Source organism: Physcomitrium patens, chromosome 18 (assembly GCF_059467195.1).
Source record: "Physcomitrium patens ecotype Gransden chromosome 18, ASM5946719v1, whole genome shotgun sequence".
NCBI classification, from domain to species: domain Eukaryota; kingdom Viridiplantae; phylum Streptophyta; class Bryopsida; order Funariales; family Funariaceae; genus Physcomitrium; species Physcomitrium patens.
The window spans coordinates 5038731-5058602 of record NC_143427.1 but is presented as its reverse complement, the minus strand read 5'-3'; the positions used below and the strand labels follow the sequence as shown (position 1 = coordinate 5058602).

At 32.0% G+C, this 19872-nt stretch overlaps 1 protein-coding gene and 1 long non-coding RNA gene across 7 annotated transcripts; both read right to left on the bottom strand.

Moving 5' to 3' along the window:
- Positions 1 to 4960: 4960 nt before the first annotated feature.
- LOC112295105 (uncharacterized) lies at positions 4961 to 6598 on the bottom strand. The gene is made up of 2 exons (XR_002973539.3): positions 6419 to 6598; positions 4961 to 5851 (listed from the first exon to the last, which is right to left on the bottom strand). It is a non-coding gene; the product is annotated as an uncharacterized LOC112295105 (long non-coding RNA).
- A 9041-nt stretch (positions 6599 to 15639) lies between these two features.
- LOC112295659 (mitochondrial arginine transporter BAC2) lies at positions 15640 to 19286 on the bottom strand. 6 transcript variants are annotated; one of them, XM_024547514.3, is made up of 4 exons: positions 18939 to 19286; positions 17189 to 17499; positions 16700 to 17018; positions 15640 to 16392 (listed from the first exon to the last, which is right to left on the bottom strand). In XM_024547514.3, the coding sequence occupies exons 2-4, from the start codon at positions 17495 to 17497 to the stop codon at positions 16007 to 16009; spliced, it is 1014 nt and encodes a 337-aa protein (XP_024403282.1). In that variant the 5' UTR covers positions 17498 to 17499; positions 18939 to 19286; the 3' UTR covers positions 15640 to 16006. The 6 variants fall into 6 exon arrangements, with proteins under 6 accessions (XP_024403282.1, XP_024403287.1, XP_024403284.1 ...); XM_024547519.3 differs by lacking the exon at positions 18939 to 19286 and adding an exon at positions 18747 to 18909; XM_024547516.3 differs by lacking the exon at positions 18939 to 19286 and adding an exon at positions 18566 to 18724.
- Positions 19287 to 19872: the final 586 nt, after the last annotated feature.

Genomic DNA, 19872 nt, shown 5'->3' with positions numbered 1-19872 from the left:
GATTTTATCATGGATCTTCCAATTTCAAGTTCATATGATTCTTTATTTGTGATTGTAGATTGTTTCACCAAAATGGTACATTTTGTACTATGTGTAAAATCTATCAGAGGTGAAGGAATAGTTAAATTCTTGCTTAACAACATCTGTCGCTATCATGGATTACTAAGAGATATTATATCAGACAAAAGAACACAGTTTTTATTGAAATTTTTGAAAATCCTTTTCAAGATATTGAAGGTGGATATAAAACTATCTTTTGCTTTTCACCCTCAAAATGATGGACAAATAAAATGAATAAATCAAGTTTTAGAGTAGTATTTGAGATGTACCATCAACTATCAACAAGATGATTTGACAACTCTTTTGCCATTAGTAGAATTTGCTTACAATAATTTGGTACATTCTTTCACTCAATAAACACCTTTCTTTGTTAATTACTGTTATCATCTAGAATTTGACACTTTTGACTTTTCAAAAGTTGATAATCCTATGGGAGAAGATGTGACAAATCAATTGTCAAAGCTACATGCAAGAATGAGGGCACAATTAAAAAAAGCTCAAAAATGACAAAAAGCCAATGCAGATATCTATTGCAATGAACAACCTCAATTCCATGTAGAGGATAAGATATGATTACTTTCTTATAATATTAAAACTATTCATCATTGTAATAAGTTAGATTATCGTAGGCTTGGACTATTTTCTATTTGTGAACATATCAATCGAGTTGCTCATCGATTATACCTACCGGAGTCTATGAAAATCTATCTTATGTTCTATGTGTCTTTACTTGAGACAAACAAGAGAATAGATACACAAAGAAGGAGACAAATGCCACCACCTCCTATAGAAGTGGACAATAATAAAGAATTTAAAATGGAAGAAGTCTTTGATTCAAGGCAGTGCCAAAATAGGTTAAAATATTTGGTACATTAGCATGGATATGACATTAATGAATGTACATAGGAGCCATCCAAGAATCTAGCAAATGTATCACCCAAAGTTAAAGCTTTTCATCAATGACATCCATAAAAACCAAAATGAAGAGTCAAGAAATTTTTTGCAATAAAACAAAGCAAACCCAATAGAGATTTCATTCTATCTTGTATCATTGTTTCTTTGGATTTTTTAATGCTTAGGAGATGGAGAACCAACAACTAACAGATTCAACTCAAGAGCTATCATTTGCTGAGCTGCCATATGAGACATTACAACTACTACAATCTTTGAGACAACAAAATCAAAATGAAGATCCTTAAAAATGACATGTTCTTCTTCAAATAGATGGCAAGATACAATGTGTTTAGTACCACAACCTTGAAAGGGACTCCTGGTGTTTAGTAATACTTTTGTAAGTAGGAACCATTCTTGATGGTATTACTAATTTTTTGTTTAAAAGAAGTTATGAAGGCCTTAATAATGATCAAATATTATGATGGTCTTATTGCCTTAGTATGGGACATTATTATTGGTTGAAAGGACCTATCAACTATCTTCAAAAGAAAAAATGATCAGTGTATGTGGCAAATATAATTTGACGCATCTTGGGCTTCATCAACATGTAATCACCCATCTTTGTGGAACTTGTCTTTAGAATGGGGGATAATGTCATGAACATACATATTTATCTTGATAATTATCTAGATAATAATAATAGGTAGAAGTAAGTCAAAATAGATAAATATGATAATATCTTATAGAAAGCTTCTTAAAAACTTCATAGATACTACTTTGCCTTTATTCGTGACTATAGGTGATTGATAGATTGAAAACTTGGCCAACAAGGAGGACACGTGTCGACATATTGACCACTTGTAGTACAAGTTGGACATATGGTACATACTTAGGAAATTTGCCTTTCAAATTAGACATGTGTCTTACAAGTTAGATGCATATTAAAGGTCTTATAGCATGTCGCCACATAATTCTTAGTTAAATAGTATATACATAGGCAAGAGTAAGGCCTTCCTCACTCTTGTCAACTCCTTTCCTGCTTTTAATCTAGTTTCAAGAATCTTATATTTTCTAGTCTTTGGCAATAGCCATTCTAATTCTTCTTTGAATATATATATTTTCTTTTATTTTGTCACTTTCCTTTTGATATAGATTCCATAAGTTTATGTATCTTCTTCCAGTTTGTGTCTTTAACATATAGCAATCACCTCCACTTTCAATGCACTCAACTAAGTGTGAAGCATTGTATAAGTCTTTTACACTAATTAATATAGCATTTGCTCATGTGGTCTTATCTACTTCATTCACTCTAATAAGATATAATGACTTCAATTTATTTGGACATTGTGATCTTATTTGTAATAAATAATGTGCTCCACTAAAAAAAAAAATCAAATATATCAACCTACAATTATAAAATTCATCCAAAAATCAACAATAAAATCAAAATAATGCATATACTACATTTCAACTTAGACTTACTAACTTAAAATTATAATAAGATATATAAATATTATTATAGCATAGAAGAGTGTGTAGAAGTTTAAATACCATCAATACAATCAATTCAATGGATTACTTGTACAAGTCTTACCAATGGCAATCCATTATATATTTGCTGAAATTCTATATTTTGATGACAATTGTTTTTTGATATTCCAAACTTTGGAGAATTTTCCATATCAATTCCAACTAAATGATTTTTCTTTAGTAATTCCAATCTTTCACAAATATTTGCAAAATTTGGTCTATGCAAAAGATTCAACCTCCAACATTCTTGGATAAGTTCAATGAAGTCATCATAATTTGAAGGTAAGTTTGATCTTTCATCTTTTTCAATTCTTTCAAATATCCCTTTCATCTCATGAACATCATAAAATGGATTTTTTTTAAAATGAATTTTAGAACAAATCATTGCAAATGAATAAATATTGGCTTAGAAATGATACATTGCCATTATTTGAAATTTAATTCTCAATGCCTCTAGAACCATATATCTAAGACCACAATAAATGTAATTATTCTCTATGGCTTTTGAATTTCTTCCAACTTCAATCTTAGACATTTCAAAGCCAATCACTTTTACAATAGTATGGCGAATGATCTTATTCATAATCTTTGATTCCACAATATTAACCAAAATATTCTCAAGTTTTAGATCTCAATGTACAATATGCATATCATACAATTAACACATTTCTTTTGCAATTTGTTGTATAATTTTAATAAAAAAAATATGAGATACCTCTTTTTATCTTCTAATATAATGCTCAAATTATTTTGCATCAATTCCATTCTAATATACAAATATTCTTTTTTATCTTTTGTTACAAAAGACTCAATACTTCCATTGGCACTACCTTTCATTGCAAAATAATATATTATCAAGTTGGCATAGCTTAAAATTACTAGAATGTTCATTTCTTTGATGAACATTTTATCAATTACAATATCCATCTTTTTAATTGCACACATAAGTTCCAACCACTTTGATTTATAAACTTCACCATAATTCTCTTCATGTATGCATTTTGTAATTTTAAGACTCTTCATGTATGACAATAGTTTCAAATTATCCAACTTTCTTTCTATACAAAGCAAGTCTCCAAATCTTTGTAATCCAAAATATTCAAAATCTTCTTCTTTGTTTATATTGATCAATTTCTTCTATAAAAACTCAACATTCTCTTCCTCATCATCATGTATTGTAACATTAAAAGTAGCAAAGATATTGTTGTCAACTTTGTTGGAATAATGCATCAAAAGTATATTAAATGCTATATTACAACATTTTAAATCCAAAAGTAGTTCTCTAAAAGTTTTTTTATTATTCAATTGGAAGATAGCTTCTTCATATCAATTTTTTTTTTCACAATTTTCTACTAAAAAATAAAATTTGTTTAATATAAAAAATAACTCATCCAATAAAGGTCCAAATTCTAATCCATCATTGGTGGAAGTCATCAAGTGGTCAAAAAACTTTGTAACATATTTAATTTTCTTGCACAAATTAATACATTGGTTTCTATTCAATAAGTTATTTTTTTTCAATAAAGCCTTAAATGCTCCAACATAGACTTTAGATCATTCTCAAGTATCTCCACAAATACCTTACACATTTGATTTTTTTCATATTGTTCCATTGTGCTTAAAAATCTTGGCATGAAAAGACCATGGAAATAGCTCCAAACTATGAATATATATTGCTTCAATGATTCCAAAAGATATTCCAAAATGGCTTAATAAAAATAATTTCCAATTTTGCCTTCTCACCACCTATAGAAAATTACACATAAGTTTTGCTTAGTATTTCAAAAATATTTTTCAAACACTCTTTTTTCTACATTGATTCAATCTTCCATCCTACAAATTGAATCTATAATTCTAAAACTAAACCATCAATCTCAAATAAACCTAAAACCAACATTTAGTAACCTCACTTCAACCTATAACTTTGATATTAAAATTACTCATCTTATATCATAATCCAAAAAAGTTAAATGACTTCCACAGACCATCACAATGTCGAGAGATCACAATTCCAACCCCTTAGAACACCACCCACATGGTTCAAAGTCTTCCCAAAGAGATTCTTCACTACTCACAATATTGCCAATAAAAGAGTACCAGAGATTTTTAGTGTCTACTCAGACATGGAGAAGCTTCGCACACTACTTTATGACTGGTAGCTCCCCATATTGGAGTGTGTCAGAGCCTTCAACTCACCAATTTCACATTTCTAATGGATGCAAGAATTTAAGAATAGTTGATGAAAAATCAAGCACTCTCCTAACCATTGTCATAGGCTTATGAACCCAACTCTTAACCCAGTTGAATGTCTGCTTAGCCCGTTAACAACAAAACGTTAGAAACAACCCAAAAACCTACACATAACTTGTACTATTGCCTGACAACAAACATTGACAACTATCAGGTGAAAATCGCCCAAGTGCCAGGGCAACACGCTCAAATTGAGAACCTATGTGGAGAAGAGCTCATGTTCCCATAGATAACCAAACCCTCGTCTTCCGGCCTGTCAGCCATTGATTGCTCATGTACAAATAGCTCAGCGTCAAGCAAAGCTGCAAAATCACCACAACTGGATGATGGTGATAATGCCGGTGCTAGTGACTCCGACCCGTCTAAGCTCATCTCTCTTTCTCTTCCACCCTTTACCTTTAGACCTCCTTTTCCTCAAATCCCCTCCTTCAGAAAGAAATGTCACCCATCCATCTCTATCAATTCTAACCTAAACAAAACCCCAACCCTGCCACGATGTTCATCACATGTTAGAAATATTTCCTCGTTCCCACAAGCAATAACTGTTTTTTTTACCACCCTCAGTCCTCAATCATATGCAGAAAAACTAGTACTTTCTCAAACCTGTGAGATGCGCATGACAATAAAATGCAAACGTTCTAAGCCATAATAATACAACTACGCATATTGTGGCTACAGACTCTGGAATAGACCAGGCACTATGGGCAAAGGAACCGGTATTGTTATAACTCGGAATGTAAATTCAGAATCATGAACATACACACTCCAAGCATTGTCATCACCTAATCGTAAACCTATCGGCTTTTGCAATGCTTGTCATCGAAGACTTCGCAAAATACCCACTCTTGTATCTAAGCCTCAGAAATCAATTTAAGGTGTTGGAGACACATGAGAATCAAAGAAACGCGGCGCTGGCGACAAACAGTGGCATTCTCACCAAAATTAACAAAAAAAAGGCAACAAAAGTATATATATACATTTATAAATAAATATAAAGTGCTTAATTAGCGTAAGTCGATCGGCAACGAAAATGTCTCCATCCTTGATAGTGTGGCTCGACAGTAGGTCCAGAACATCTACCAGTGCATATGCCATCTTTGCTCATTCGTCAAGAACCCTGAAACACAGAATCCATAAAAAAACGATCAATTCACTTAAAGAGCCAAACCGGAACGGGATACAGCAATTCCTCGGGTGCGTACCGTAAAACCCCAGCATGACACAACCCAGCAATCAAACTGATATTTCTTCAACACGTAATAGTCAAACCCGAGTAAAACCACTCATTAAAAACCTAAATCCTAGACCATTGCATCACTTGCCATTACTGCTACAACACTCCACACTTCATGTATACCGCAACCATCACTAGTTCTTCATGTCAAGTCGCAAACCGAACAATGTCCCCTAAAAATACTTCCATAATTGCTCCCAAATACTGCGCCAGAAGTCTCCAACCAACCTCCAATCAGCCTCGCCTTAGAAATTCACTAGCTTATGAATGATAACAATCTCCTAAAATACAATTTTCAAACATACTCCAAAACCATAGCCACGATCTCTCTCTGTATCCGATTCTTTCTCAGCAGCCCATCCAAAACCATAAAAAAAATTTCGAGCTGTTCGATAACTCACAGACAGCCGAATTCAACCCAAATGCAAACGAATGCTCAAGAAGTAGTACCGCTCACAGTATTTTCGACGTGGAGCCCATGAAAATCCTCGGGTAAAGAATGGGTCTGCACAGCTATATAAGCTAATGGAATTCGAGATCCCATCAGTGCGGCAACATGAAATGCAGTTCCAGTGCAAGGGAAACAAGGAAACAAGCTCGAACATCAATTTGGCAAAGCTCGAACCAAACTCACTGACAGACGACGTCGAAGCTCCCGTCAGAGAGAGACGTAGTTCCCTTCGTTCTCAATTCGGGAACAAAAGTTCTCAACTCAGGAACAACCATTCTCCGCTGTTAATTGTGGAAACAGAGGCGTTGTGGTTCTTATTTAGTGTATGGATAAAATGGTGTAGGGTCAACAACCTATTTTTTCAGAAGGTTATTAATCTGGATCAAACTATCCTGTTTTTGATATTAATACCTGAGGTCTTGATGTTGTGACATTAGTGTTGAAGTTGTCCATGGCCCCTGAACCCATAAATTATCTCTATAGCTTTGTAAAATTATTATTATTGTTATTATTATAATATGTAATGTGTACATATAACAATATGGTTTGATGCCATTATTGCTTTAAAATTTTGAGAATAAAGTAATTTTTGCAGCATTTTTTATGTATATTTCATTTCTTAAATTCAAAAGGTACAGAATGAACTTTTTTCTGGTGTTTTTCTGCTATGAACAATTTATATGCATGTGTCTTGAAATTGGTACATGTGGAGTCATATGATACATTCTTTTGCTTTTGTTTGAGATGCTGTGATTAATGTGATATCGTGGATTAGTACATGTTTAATGTAATCCAAAAGCGTCCATTAAAGATGCCAATCTAAATGGGTAGTTAATAAATATTTTAAAAATAGACAGAGAGAACATCTGTTTATTTAATGGATTATGATGGTAACATTTTGATATAACAATAAAAGCATATTATTGATAATTTTATTGTTTATGTCCAATGGAGGTGTTTTTGAATTGATATGTATTCTACACCATGAGGTAAATGCTTAACTAAAAAGAGATTTTATAGTTTTTTTTAGAATGTATTTTTTAAAAATATGTAAAATGAATGTTCTGCATAAGTTTCAAAAAATGTAAAATATAAACAAACAAATAAACAAGAAGTGGTCCAATCTGTGGAATAATAGTGTAATTTTTGATTTTAATAAGAATGTGTGAAAATTTAATGCATATTCAAATGCTCATTAATTATGATGAGTTACAATTAGCAAGATTATACATATTTTTTAAAAAAATATTCATAATTTTAAAATGAATTAATGGATTTATAAAAAAATATATACATTCTAAGCATTGATGTTCAAAATGATCTTTTACTTTGCAGTACAAGTGTGAAGTGTTCTTAGAAAATATGTTAAAAACAACCTTACAAGTATATGTTTCATACAGATCCTAGTAAATATTTTATACTTAGTTAATATTTTCAGAACTTGTTTTTTCTTTCTTTCTTTCTTTCTTTCTTTTTTTTGTTTTTTTCAAAATTATTATTTTATTTTATGTTTAATTAAAATTTGTAGCATAAAATTTGCTATATATATATATACATATTAATATTATAAATAATTTATATTATTAAAAAACAAACTAGTACTATTAATATTTTAACATATATAATATAAAAAGATCTACATAATAAATCAATAATACTTATAATTATAATAAATAAATATATTATATTATTTATTAATTAAAAAAATCATTCACAAAATAAATTAAAATGTCAAAACTTTATAAATACTTGTAACAAAAATTGAAGCAATTTTATTCCATTTATGTATTTAACATAAAAGACATATATTTATTGAATAAAAATAACTTTGAAGTCAATAATATATAGCATTAGCAAGGTTACACATAAAGAGAATATGGAGTAAGATGTCTATCACCTCCAACATCCATTACTTATAGGTAGTGGTTGCTATATTAAAAGACAACTTCTACTCTTTGACTTTTATACACATGGTCTTAAAATCTTTTGGCATCTAATTTACTACAAGGATATCCTATTTTCAATACTAATTATTCTTACCTAATCTTTTGATATTTTTTAGTTGATAAGGTATTCTCTTGACTTTGACTCTTGGCCCTTGACCTCATCCTATATCTATAGGATGTCCTTTTTAAATGCCAAGAATCAACTCTATGACAATTAGTAACTTATTTATAATAATAACATCTATAAAATATCTTATTTGACTTTTATTTATTTACATTAATATTTCTACTTTACTATTGGTCAAAGGCTTTCAATCTTATTACCTTTGTAAATATGTGATGTCTATCCTTTATTAATGCCTTTGTCAAGAAATTAGCAAGCATGTCTTCTGTTGCATAATATTTCATATCAATCACTTCTATTTTAATCTTCTTCTTTATGAAGTGATGTTGAATGTCAAAATATTTGGTCCTTGAATAATGCTTTAAGTTCTTTGCAAATGCAAGACATCCTTGATTGTCACACTCTATTGGAGTTTCTTCCATTTGCACTATTCCAATGTCCTCCAAAAGTTATTTTAGTCATATTGCTTCTATTGCACCATGGCTTGCTGCTTTGTATTTCATCTCTATTATTGATTTTGTAATTATTGGTTGTTTCTTGCAATTCCATGAAATAGCTCCCACTCTAACAAAGAACATATATCCCAGTATTGACCTTCTATTATTTGCATCTCTAAGTCAATTCACATCTTAATAACTATGCAAAGTAATGTTATCACCTCCAAGATACAATTTGAAATACAAAGTACCTTTTAAGTATCTCAAAATCGTTTTAATAATTATCCAATAAATTGGTCCAGCCTTAAACATGTGTTGGCTCATAACACTCATTACATAGGCAAGATCCATCCTTCTATCAATTATTGCATATATAAGTGAGCCTATTCTTACTTTATATGAAATATTTTACATTTGACCTTCAACTTTAGAAAATTCGTCATCTGTGAACTTCATCAACTTCAAATTGATGTCCAAAGGTATTCCAATAGGCTTTACATTCTTCCATATTAAATCATTTTAATATTTTTTCTATATAATTGCTTTGATTCATTGTAATGGTCTTCTTAGCATGATCTCTAATAAACTCTACCACTAAATAGTAGTAAAGTTCTTTCAAATCACTCATTTCATATTTTTTTTCTAACTTTGCCTTCAATTAATCTATCATCTTCAAAGTAATGATTAAGATGATTAAATTATCAACATAGAAAATGACAATCAATATGAATTCATTTAAGTATATCACATATATGGAATGATCAACTTTACTTCTTATAAATCCTTAATTTATAAAGAATACGTCAATATGTTGGTACCATATCTTTGGTGATTGTTTGAGTACACATAAGGATTTCTTCAATTTACAAAAAAGATATTCTTTATCTTCTTCAACAAATCTTTAAGGTTGATCCATACAGATATTTTCTTTCAAATTTCTATTTTAAAAAGTATCAAAGATAAGAACTTGATGAAAATAAATAAAGAAGTATAACAAAAGAGAAATAAAGAAGTATGTATATTAAAAAGAAACTGGAATGGTTATTGCCAAAAGTCAAGAAAAGTAGAAACTCTTGAATCTAGAGTAAAAACAAGAAATGAGTTGACAAGAGTGAAGAAGGCTTCATTCTTGCCTCTATATATATTATCTAACTAGGAGCTACGTGACAATATTCTATAAGATTTCTAATATGTGTTGACTTTGTAAGACACATATTTTAGCTTACAAGGCAAGTTTTCTATGTGTGAGCCATATAGTTAGCTTGTTCTTGAAGCTATCAACATATGTGGTACATGGCTAACTTGTTGATCACGTTTTTAACCTAAAAAATTAATTATAGACACCTATAATATCAAAGCAATATCTATGAAGCTTCTAGAAAGCTTCTATAGAAGATATTATAGAATTAACCTACTTTTATCTATTTTTATCTAATCATTTAAATAATTACTAGTTTACATGTGAATGTCCATGACAAAAAGATATCTTCTCATCTATTTGATACATCTCCAAATTCATTAGTGTCCCAATTGCCATAATATTTCTAATATTAGTAAATTTGGTCATGAAAACAAATATTTCATTGAATTTAATACCAAAAACTTATGAATAGTCTTTCAAAATTAATCTAAATTTATATCTTATAACATTGTCCATTGGATCATTTATGGGTCTAAACATCTATTTAAAAATCAATTAAAGATTTATTTAATAAACAATGAGTCAATTTCCATGTTATATTATCAATGAGTATTTTATACTCTTCTTTCATAGCATTCTTTGACTTCATACCATCTGTCAAACTCAATGTATTAGCAAAAAATACAATATTCACATATTTTTTATTTATTTGAAAAAATAAATAAAGGTTGGTATTCCACATCATCATCATCATCTTCAACATCTTGATTGTCTTCATTATTGATTCTTGCAATTGTAAATATACTTTGATCTATCTTCTTTGATTCTTCATCTTTATTTAATTTTCCACTGTCTTCATTACTATCATCTTATTCTATTTTCTTTACTAGAATTAAAAATGTGTCTATAAAGACATCATTACTTCTACTTAGATACATCTCCAAGTAATCACAAGCATTGTTATGCTCCAAAAACTCTACATTACAACTCTTAATGATCTTCTAAGTTTTTAAACACATTAGTTTATATGCCTTACGACCTTCACAATTTCCAACAAATATACGTTTTGTACCTTTTGCCTTAAGTTTGAACCTCATACAATTGGATGTCTTTGCATAAGCAATGCATCTAAAATACAAGGTTTCTTGCTACTCCAAGCTTCTTATGGAGTCATTGATGTAAGTGCACTTGTAGTACATTTATTTCTTGTATACACTATTGTGACTATGGCTTCTATCCAATATTCATCCTTAAGATTTTGTGCATGAAGCATATTTTTTGCAATCTCCACAATGATATAATTTGCTCTTCTAGCAACTTTATTTTTTATTGAATATAAGTAGTAGAGATTAGTCTTACAATTCCTTGAATCTTTAAAATTTCATTAAAATATTTTAATATATACTAACTTGTATTATTTGTGTGCAATACTTTAATCTTGCACTCATATTATTTCTTTAGAAATGTCTTAAACTCCTTAAACCTTGAAAAACAATCATTCTTGGCTTTAAGGATATAAATCCATATCTTTCTTGAAAAATCATCAATGAATGCGATAAAGTATCTTGCTCCATTTATTGATGTTGTCTTCATAGGTCCACAAATATCATAATATACAATTTCCAAAAATTTTTTAGCATGTATTATAACTCTACTTGAAAATGAAGTCTTTTGTTGTTTGCCTTGAACCTTTATAAGAAAGTGTCATGGTAATATGACTAAATTGAGCAAGTTTTAAGCCACTTATCATGGATTGAAGCTCCTTCATGCTTTTTGCAGTCAAATGACTAAGTTATTAATGTCAAATTTCAAACTTGTCTTGATCTTGAGAAAAATCAACAAATGTTGCCACTTCGACTCTATTCACCTATTTATAATTGATGAAGTAGCTTCTATCTTTACCATTAAGAACTTCTTCATTGTCGATAGAATATTAGTAAGATTTTTACTTTCATAGATATTGCAAAGAATCTTCCATGCTTTTGTTGTTTCATTGCAAGCAACTATGAAAAGTTGGCATCATCAAGATTTATTATAATCATGAAAAAAGCCTTTCTTTCATGTGTTTGAGCTCCTTCTTCACCTTCACATCAGCATTGTCACTTAGAAGCTCTTCACTTTCATCAACAATATTCTAAAGGTCCAATGAAGCCAACAAAAGCTCCATTTTCTTCTTCCAATGGTAGAAATTGTCACATCTATACTTTTCAATAACTCTAAAGCTCTCACTTTCACTTGAAGCTATATCTAAGGAAGAGATATATCAAAGAAAATCAAGAAAAGAAAAGATAGAATCCTAAAAATCAACAAAAAGATATTGTTGCCTTAGAAACCCAAAATGCCTTCTTTGTGAATAAACTAGTGATTTTATTCTTTAATCACTTTTAACTTCAGTCATCAAACTTTTCATAAGTCTTATACTCTACTTAAACCTCTTATATAAGTTTTTTGACTATTTAATCACCTCTAATATCAAATAATACTTCTAATCTTATAAAACACCTCATATCACTATAAGAAGAGTTTTTAAGAACTTAAGCACATGAAAGCATAATATTAGTGCACCAATGATGTAATTCACCAAAGAAACACAATACTAGTATTTTAAAACATCATTCTAAGGTATTTATCAACCTCTAAGATCATGAGTGCTCTTAACAACAAGTAAGAGAAAAACTACATCAACAACTAAATGCAAAGTGGAATTAGATGATATCAAATCATAACATCACCAACAACCATAAAATTTCCTCAAAACAAGAAAGACTCCAAAGAACTTCAAAACTTGCAATTAAAGATGAATGGGTCCATACCTATTAAATAAAAAGAACTTTGAAGTCAATAACAAATAGCATCAACAAAATTGTACACAAAGAGAATATTGAGTAAGATGTCTCTCACTTCAAACACCTATTACTTATAGGTAGTAGTTGCTTCTTTAAAAGAAAACTTCGACCCTTTGATTTTTATATACATGGTCCTAGGATCTTTTGGTATCTAACTTACCACAAGAATATCCTATGTCCAATATTGATTACTCTTACTTAATCTTTGAATATTCTCTAATTGATACTTTATCTTCTTAATTTTGACTCTTAATCCTTGACCTCATCTTATATCCATATGATTCTTTTTTCATATATTAACAGTCAATCCTTTGACCATTAGTAACTTACTTAAGGTAATAACTTCTATAAAGTAACTTATTTTACTTTTATCTATTTACATTAACAATATTCACAAATGATCAATATTAAAGATTTGAAAGGTCAATTGATTTTATTTGTCCATTTATTCAAAATAATACAAAAGAAATTCATGTAAAATCTATAATAATATTTATTTATTTTAAAAATATCTCTTAAAAATATTAGTCAATATTCTAAGTGATAAAGAAAAATAAATAAAACAAAAACAAACAAACAAACAAACAAATAAGAAAAAATAAATAAATAAAACATCAACAAATTAAAAAGCTTGTATATATTCTCAGTAGAATCTTTCATTATGTTACTTTTTACATGCAAATCTTTTTTTTCAAATTCTTTACAATTGATGTCCACTTAACAAACAAACCAACATATCAACAAATAAAGAAAGAAACAAACCAAAATCTAGCCAAACAAATCAATGAGCCAAATAATGACATTTGTTATCATCTACAAAAGAGAAGGCAGTTAAGGCGTAGTTTACTAAAAGATTTGCAAGAAATGAAGTCATAATAAGTTTTTGTAGAAGAGACCCAAGCATGGTGTAGTTAGTGCAAGGTGCAATCAATACAAATTTTTTATAATAAAATTATAAAATAAAGATATTTTATAAATTAAATTAATATTTAAAATATTATAGTATATTATCAAATTTTTTTAAATTTAACATATATATATTTAAAAAATAAACTTAGTAAATAAATGATTATATAATGACTATGGTTTGATTATATTTAGAACCATAAAACGTTTATTTAGTCTTAATGATTTAGACCTTTTATGGTTTAAAACTACAATTTATAAGTATACTAGAAGAAATATATTTTAAAATTTTCTCCAAGAATGTCTTTTTTTTATAACATTTAAAAAAATTTAATGTAAACATTCAAAATTCTAAAGAAGCCAAAAAAAAATTATAATTTATGTTGTACCAAAATTATAAGAAAATTTGTGAATTAAAATTGTATAATTGTTATTTAAGAGAATATCCAACAAACTTTAGACCTATTTATATTAATTACTAAATAAACACATAGCATTCAATGAACATATTAAATATATATATATATATATATATATATATATATAGATATATATTTGTTTGATATTTAAATGTTTTATATTAGAGCTTCTATTTTATTTGTAAAGAAAAAATAGAAATTTATATACAACTAAATATTAATATTAAAATGTAATATTTAATATTTGAGAATCTACTTATAAATTACTTGTTCTTACACACTTTTAATATTACACATTTGGTAGTAGATTGATTCATAAAAATAATATGTTCTTTTGTATAAAATAGTAACAAAATAAAAAACATCATAATTTAATATAGATAGATATATACATATATATTTATAGAAAGAAAGAAAGAAAGAAAGAGAGAGATTCTTTCAAAATTCTATGTTTAATTTAAGGTTAAATAAATAGTAGAAAGAAGACTAATTAACTTTATAAACTATAGGATTATTAAAAGTCAGATTTATTTTATTATTTCAAAGCAAGTTAATCTTTTAGTCAACATTTAGAATTACCAATATCTATAGAGAAATATATTATAATTTATATTTTCCTTTGAATTTTTGAAAAAAACCAAAGTATTTTATAAATTGATATTGAATTTTATTTTATTTTATTTTTACAAGTACTATTTTATTTTCTAAAAACTGATAATTATAAGAAATTTGATGTAGAAGAAATGTTGGATCATAAATCATCAAGTTGAGTAATATTGTATTTTATAATCGCAGTTTCTTTCAAAAATATATTCATCAAAGAAATTCATCTCAACCAACTAATTATTATTAATGATTCACTTAACAGTCAAGTCTTACAGAAGAGAGTCAATTATTATTATTTTTTAACATATTTATCATTTGAAAAAAAAATACAAATCCAAAATAATCAAATAAATCTCCTAAAAAAATGAGATCTAATCGCAATAGATGGAGGAAGGGAGAAAGATGCTGACGAAAACCAGAAAAGAAATCGCATTTAAGAGGAGAGTTCTGGTCATTGCTGGGTCCTCACTTGCATACTGCTCAAGTGTTGGGGGAATCCTCGTGAAGACAACGAGGGCATCGGATGATCCGAGTTCTACGAGACTTGCTACTCTAGAAAAAAATCACAGGTTTCAAAAAACTTCTCTTTCATGTGAAAATATACTGTAAAATAAAATTTCAATCTTTCTAGTGGCAGCAGTCGGCTGCAAGTTTTCACCCTTCGAAAGGCCACTGTTCAATAAACCACTTCAGACTCATATGGCAAGTACTCATTCGTCGATGCGAAGCCTTATCTAGAACATTCAACGTCAAATGAGGACGAAGAAATAGAGTTCTGGAATACAAACCATCAAATGGTTAAAAACCTGTTTCTTCTTCATTATCAGGGTATGAAACAATGTACACATGAGCACTCTCACGATTCATGAGCAGAGCTACGAGACCTGGCTTCTGATGAAAAATACGATCCACATTGCTTGCATAATGTTAGAACCACGTATTGATGTATCCTCTGACAGGCATTGTCCTGAAGGATTAAATATAAATTTAATGTACATTGCAAGAAATATCCTAAACCTGAAAACTATTCAACCAACTTTGATGCTACCCACCTGATAGACTCACCTTCAAACTATTTCGAAATTAAAAGGTTGTATCTCTTTCATCATGCTTCGCACGACCCCTTATACTATTCTCAGTACAATTTCCAAAGGCCCAGTATTCACGACATAGGTTGGAACCCTAGATCGTCTTTAGGAGAACGAGGAGTAAGATATCGTAAGGACAATTCGTATGCAGAAAAGATAGCTCCATTTACCAAAAAGGCCCTAGCTAATGAAGGTCCCAAGCCACGCCAAAACACTCCATTGCCTTCTTGACTAGCACTGGTGCGGATGCAGTCGATAATACCTTTATATTGAGGAGGAGCGCCACCTGCACACTGAGCTTGAAGTCTTGATTTTACAACGTCTAAAGGGTAACAACACAACCAACTCAGAGATCCGGCCAAACCTCCAGACACGAGCATTGTTGATAAGGACTCTTCACCATTCGTTCTGCAGCCGGGATGCAGCAGCTCTCGCATGTACTCATAGGTCCCGAAATATACTGCAGAATGAATCACACAAAAATTGATTAATAAATAAATAATGAGCTGTTCTTTTCTGAGAAGTGCGCTCTGAGAGCTGAACTCACAAGTTAAACTTCTCAATATGTCCAAAAAAGACAATCGACGGCAATTCATTCAATATGATACAAAACTGTCTGAAATTAGAAGGATGAGCCAGTGTCGCTTCTCACAGCTAGATCCTCGCAGAATTGCGCATGACAAGACGTGCATGGCAAGCCATGTCTGAACATGGTATTCTGTCATTTATTGCATATGTGAACTTCAGCGGATAAGTAAAAGTACTACCTGCATGGCTAGGTGCATCTCGGATTACCGTAGCCGTCCAGCCGCGATACAACCCTTTAATACCTTCTCTACGCATAATATTCCGGACAAGTCCAAGCGGTCCAGCTTGGGGAGATTGCAAAGTTTTCCTTTGGGCCCGACGATCCGTGGCTATTTGCAATCTTATCTTTATCAAATCTACAGGCGTCAATATGCCCGTCTGTATGGTACCTGCTGCTATACCTGCAATAGCCACATTCCTATACGAGAGAGCCTCTTGGCTTGTACGATCAGATAAGGCTCGAGAGAAGAGGGCGTAGGCTTGGAAAGCGACTGCATTCTGTAAGATTCATAAGAGGTAAGTAGTTGTCCATAAGTTCTATTGAAATTTTCATATAAACATTTATGAAATAGATATTTTTATGCTTTGAATGATCCTTCAAGCTGCAAAAATAACTCTGCACACAGACATCCGTGGAGGGAAAATCTCAGAAAAAGTGATTTGCGAACCTGAAAGGCTATTGTGGCCAGGGGTGTTGCCATGCCTTTGAACAGTGCCATAGCCCCCTCGGTTGAAACAATGTGCTTAATGAGTCCTGTCGCAGTGGTTGGCGTCATAGATCCCATTAGCCGCGGCTGTTGTAACCGAATTCTTACAGTATCCAACGGATGGCCCGCGATAACTCCTGCCATTCCCCCCATTCCTCCAGCAAGGAACTCGGTCCCGGTGGTGTTCGCAAGAAACTCCGGCCAGAACTCCATCGGGATTAAAACTTGGCTACGGTCCGGAAGAGGATAAAGCTCCTCCGTCGCAGACATACCTGCGGCAATTTCTATACGTTAAATTCAAGACACGCTACGTTCCTCTGCTGTATTACAAGATTAGAGCTGCGCAGGCCCTCTGTTTTCGAAGACGGTTTGATGTAGAGCCAAAATTTCAAATCTAAACCGGAACAATTTGGCGAGTCTCCGAGGTGCGCGAAATGCACATTCCCTCAACCGTACTCACGGAACAAGCAGGCGCCAAGCTAATTTAAATCGAGACAAGAATATCTCAGATATCTGCTGCACCCAGTTACGACTGTCACAACAAAGACAACACATTCCAGACTTTCCCGGACTGAGCGGCGTCTACATTCTACGTCTGTTCGTCAATGCATTATGAGGAAAAGCCAGAGCGCCCTTGCACAGAAATGACCCAGGATAAACTGGAAAGGTTGAGAATCTCTGAGAATCTCAGCGAAAAGACTTGAATCTCTATTGTCAGCACTAAGAACTAAACGAGAATCTGATGCGCAGCATGTATCAAGAAGACTACTCCCTTAAACAAGCCTGATAAACCAATCTCTCTGTCGCCAGCACGCTACAAAGCTTCGGTAGCACTCAATTGTGTCGGCTGACGGATACACACCGTGCTTCAAGCTTCCTATTCAGTACGTACAAACGCCACAGATGCAAGAAGTTCGGGCCGTGACGGCAAGAATTCTCCACAGTAATCTCGTGATTAATCCTCGCTGAATGCGAAGCCTTGGTTTCCTTATTCTTCTCTAACCCTGACGTCCAAGATATTGTAGACACGATAACTCACATATTTTGAGGGGCAAAGCCACGAGAAGATTGTGATTCTTCACGACTAACCATCAAGAAGAATCAACGCATGGCTCAAACACGAGAATTATTCCATTTGCAATTAAAGAAGAAGTCCACCTAGGCAAGTCATGGGAGATGGAAGGCATGTAATGTACAGTAACGACGCAGGGAATAAACTGAATAACGTTGACGGATTTCAGACCAAGAAATTATACAGAAAAGCATCCACCATTGCCTAACACTCGGAAATCAGAGAAAAATATGGAACCAATCACAGCCAAGCGACCTCTAACTAACCTGATAAAAGAGTAAAAGGTCAAGTAAACTAAATGCACGCCAATTTGAAAGCTCGGTCTTAAAGCAAGGAGAAGGAGCGACTTATGGCGCATTCAAGGTCATCAAAACAAACGCTAAGAGCATTATTCAAGTATTCTAACCCCGACCGTCCAAGGAAAGAATTTAAGAACTACAAACTCACGTCCACGATTGCAACCAACTATCACGATCCGTCCTTGTCACACCACATATTTTGTTCACTGTACCACAAACGAAATTTTATGAATGAGCCCGAAAAACCGAGTCCACCCACACGCATGCACAGTTGGAGGCCGAAATTAATGCATGCCATCAAGTCTGATGCGGCGTAACTCAAAAAGCCAAGAAATCTTACCGAAACCTCATCACGGGAAAAGGGAGGAGCATCGATTTGGGCCACTGGTACCCCATGAGCGAATAACATGGGGGGGGGGGGGGATTACGAGATGTACAGTTAGTACAGGCGTTATTATTGAGGCAGAAGCGGAAGATAAACCATCCAATGCAGGGGGCGAGAAATCGATGATCCTCAACCAACAATTGGATATGCGGAAAAACGCCGCGTCCCGAAAGAGCGGACGAGAATTGCGCGACAACAACTACAAAAAACGTTAACACCTGCCAAGAGCGAGCTCTTCACCAAGTTGAGCACTACAGCCACCCTTCTACTACGCACTCAATTGTAGCTTTCTAAGCAGAGTGGCTGAAGCGCACCCACTTGATCACGTTCTGTAATACCGGCCGCACCTGTCGCGGGTACAAAGCGGGTATCAATATTGTTCCATCAACTTGCCCGAAGCCTGCGTGGAAGAGGGGGCTGTCTTCACTCACGTTCCCCAGGTAGAAGGTAGCACACCTACCCACTATCGTAAGTCTGGGATCAGGCATGGTGCTTGCTACGAAAGCCTCCACATTCTTTCTAGGGCTGTGTTCACACTTGTTCTTACTCAACACTAGAGGACTTTACTTAAGGGCACATGTGGATTTTAATACAAGTCTGTTGTGGTAGTATTGGATTCACTAATTTTTTGTGACTACGGGCCCTGATTTTTATTTTATTTAACATGGTATCAACTTGTTAAACATGATAAAATTGTTGAATAAATCTAAATCAGCACTTGTGCCACCACTTCGTTTCTTTTATTTTCTTTTATTTTCCTTGTTTTTATGTTGTAATTTTACGATCATCTGAAGTGGTAAAGAGGCTAAGCTTGTCATCATCAAATTTTCTCCAATGATGATATTTATTTACGTTCACTTCTAGCCATTAATTCAACACTGTTAAAATA

Coding starts and splice junctions, on each gene's coding strand:
- LOC112295659 (XM_024547514.3), bottom strand. CDS start 17,497: ATGTCTGCGACGGAGGAGCTTTATCCTCTTCCGGACCGTAGCCAAGTT. Junction 17,019..17,188: donor TGGCCACAATAGCCTTTCAG/GTTCGCAAATCA, acceptor TGAATCTTACAG/AATGCAGTCGCTTTCCAAGC. Junction 16,393..16,699: donor AGATGCACCTAGCCATGCAG/GTAGTACTTTTA, acceptor TTCATTCTGCAG/TATATTTCGGGACCTATGAG.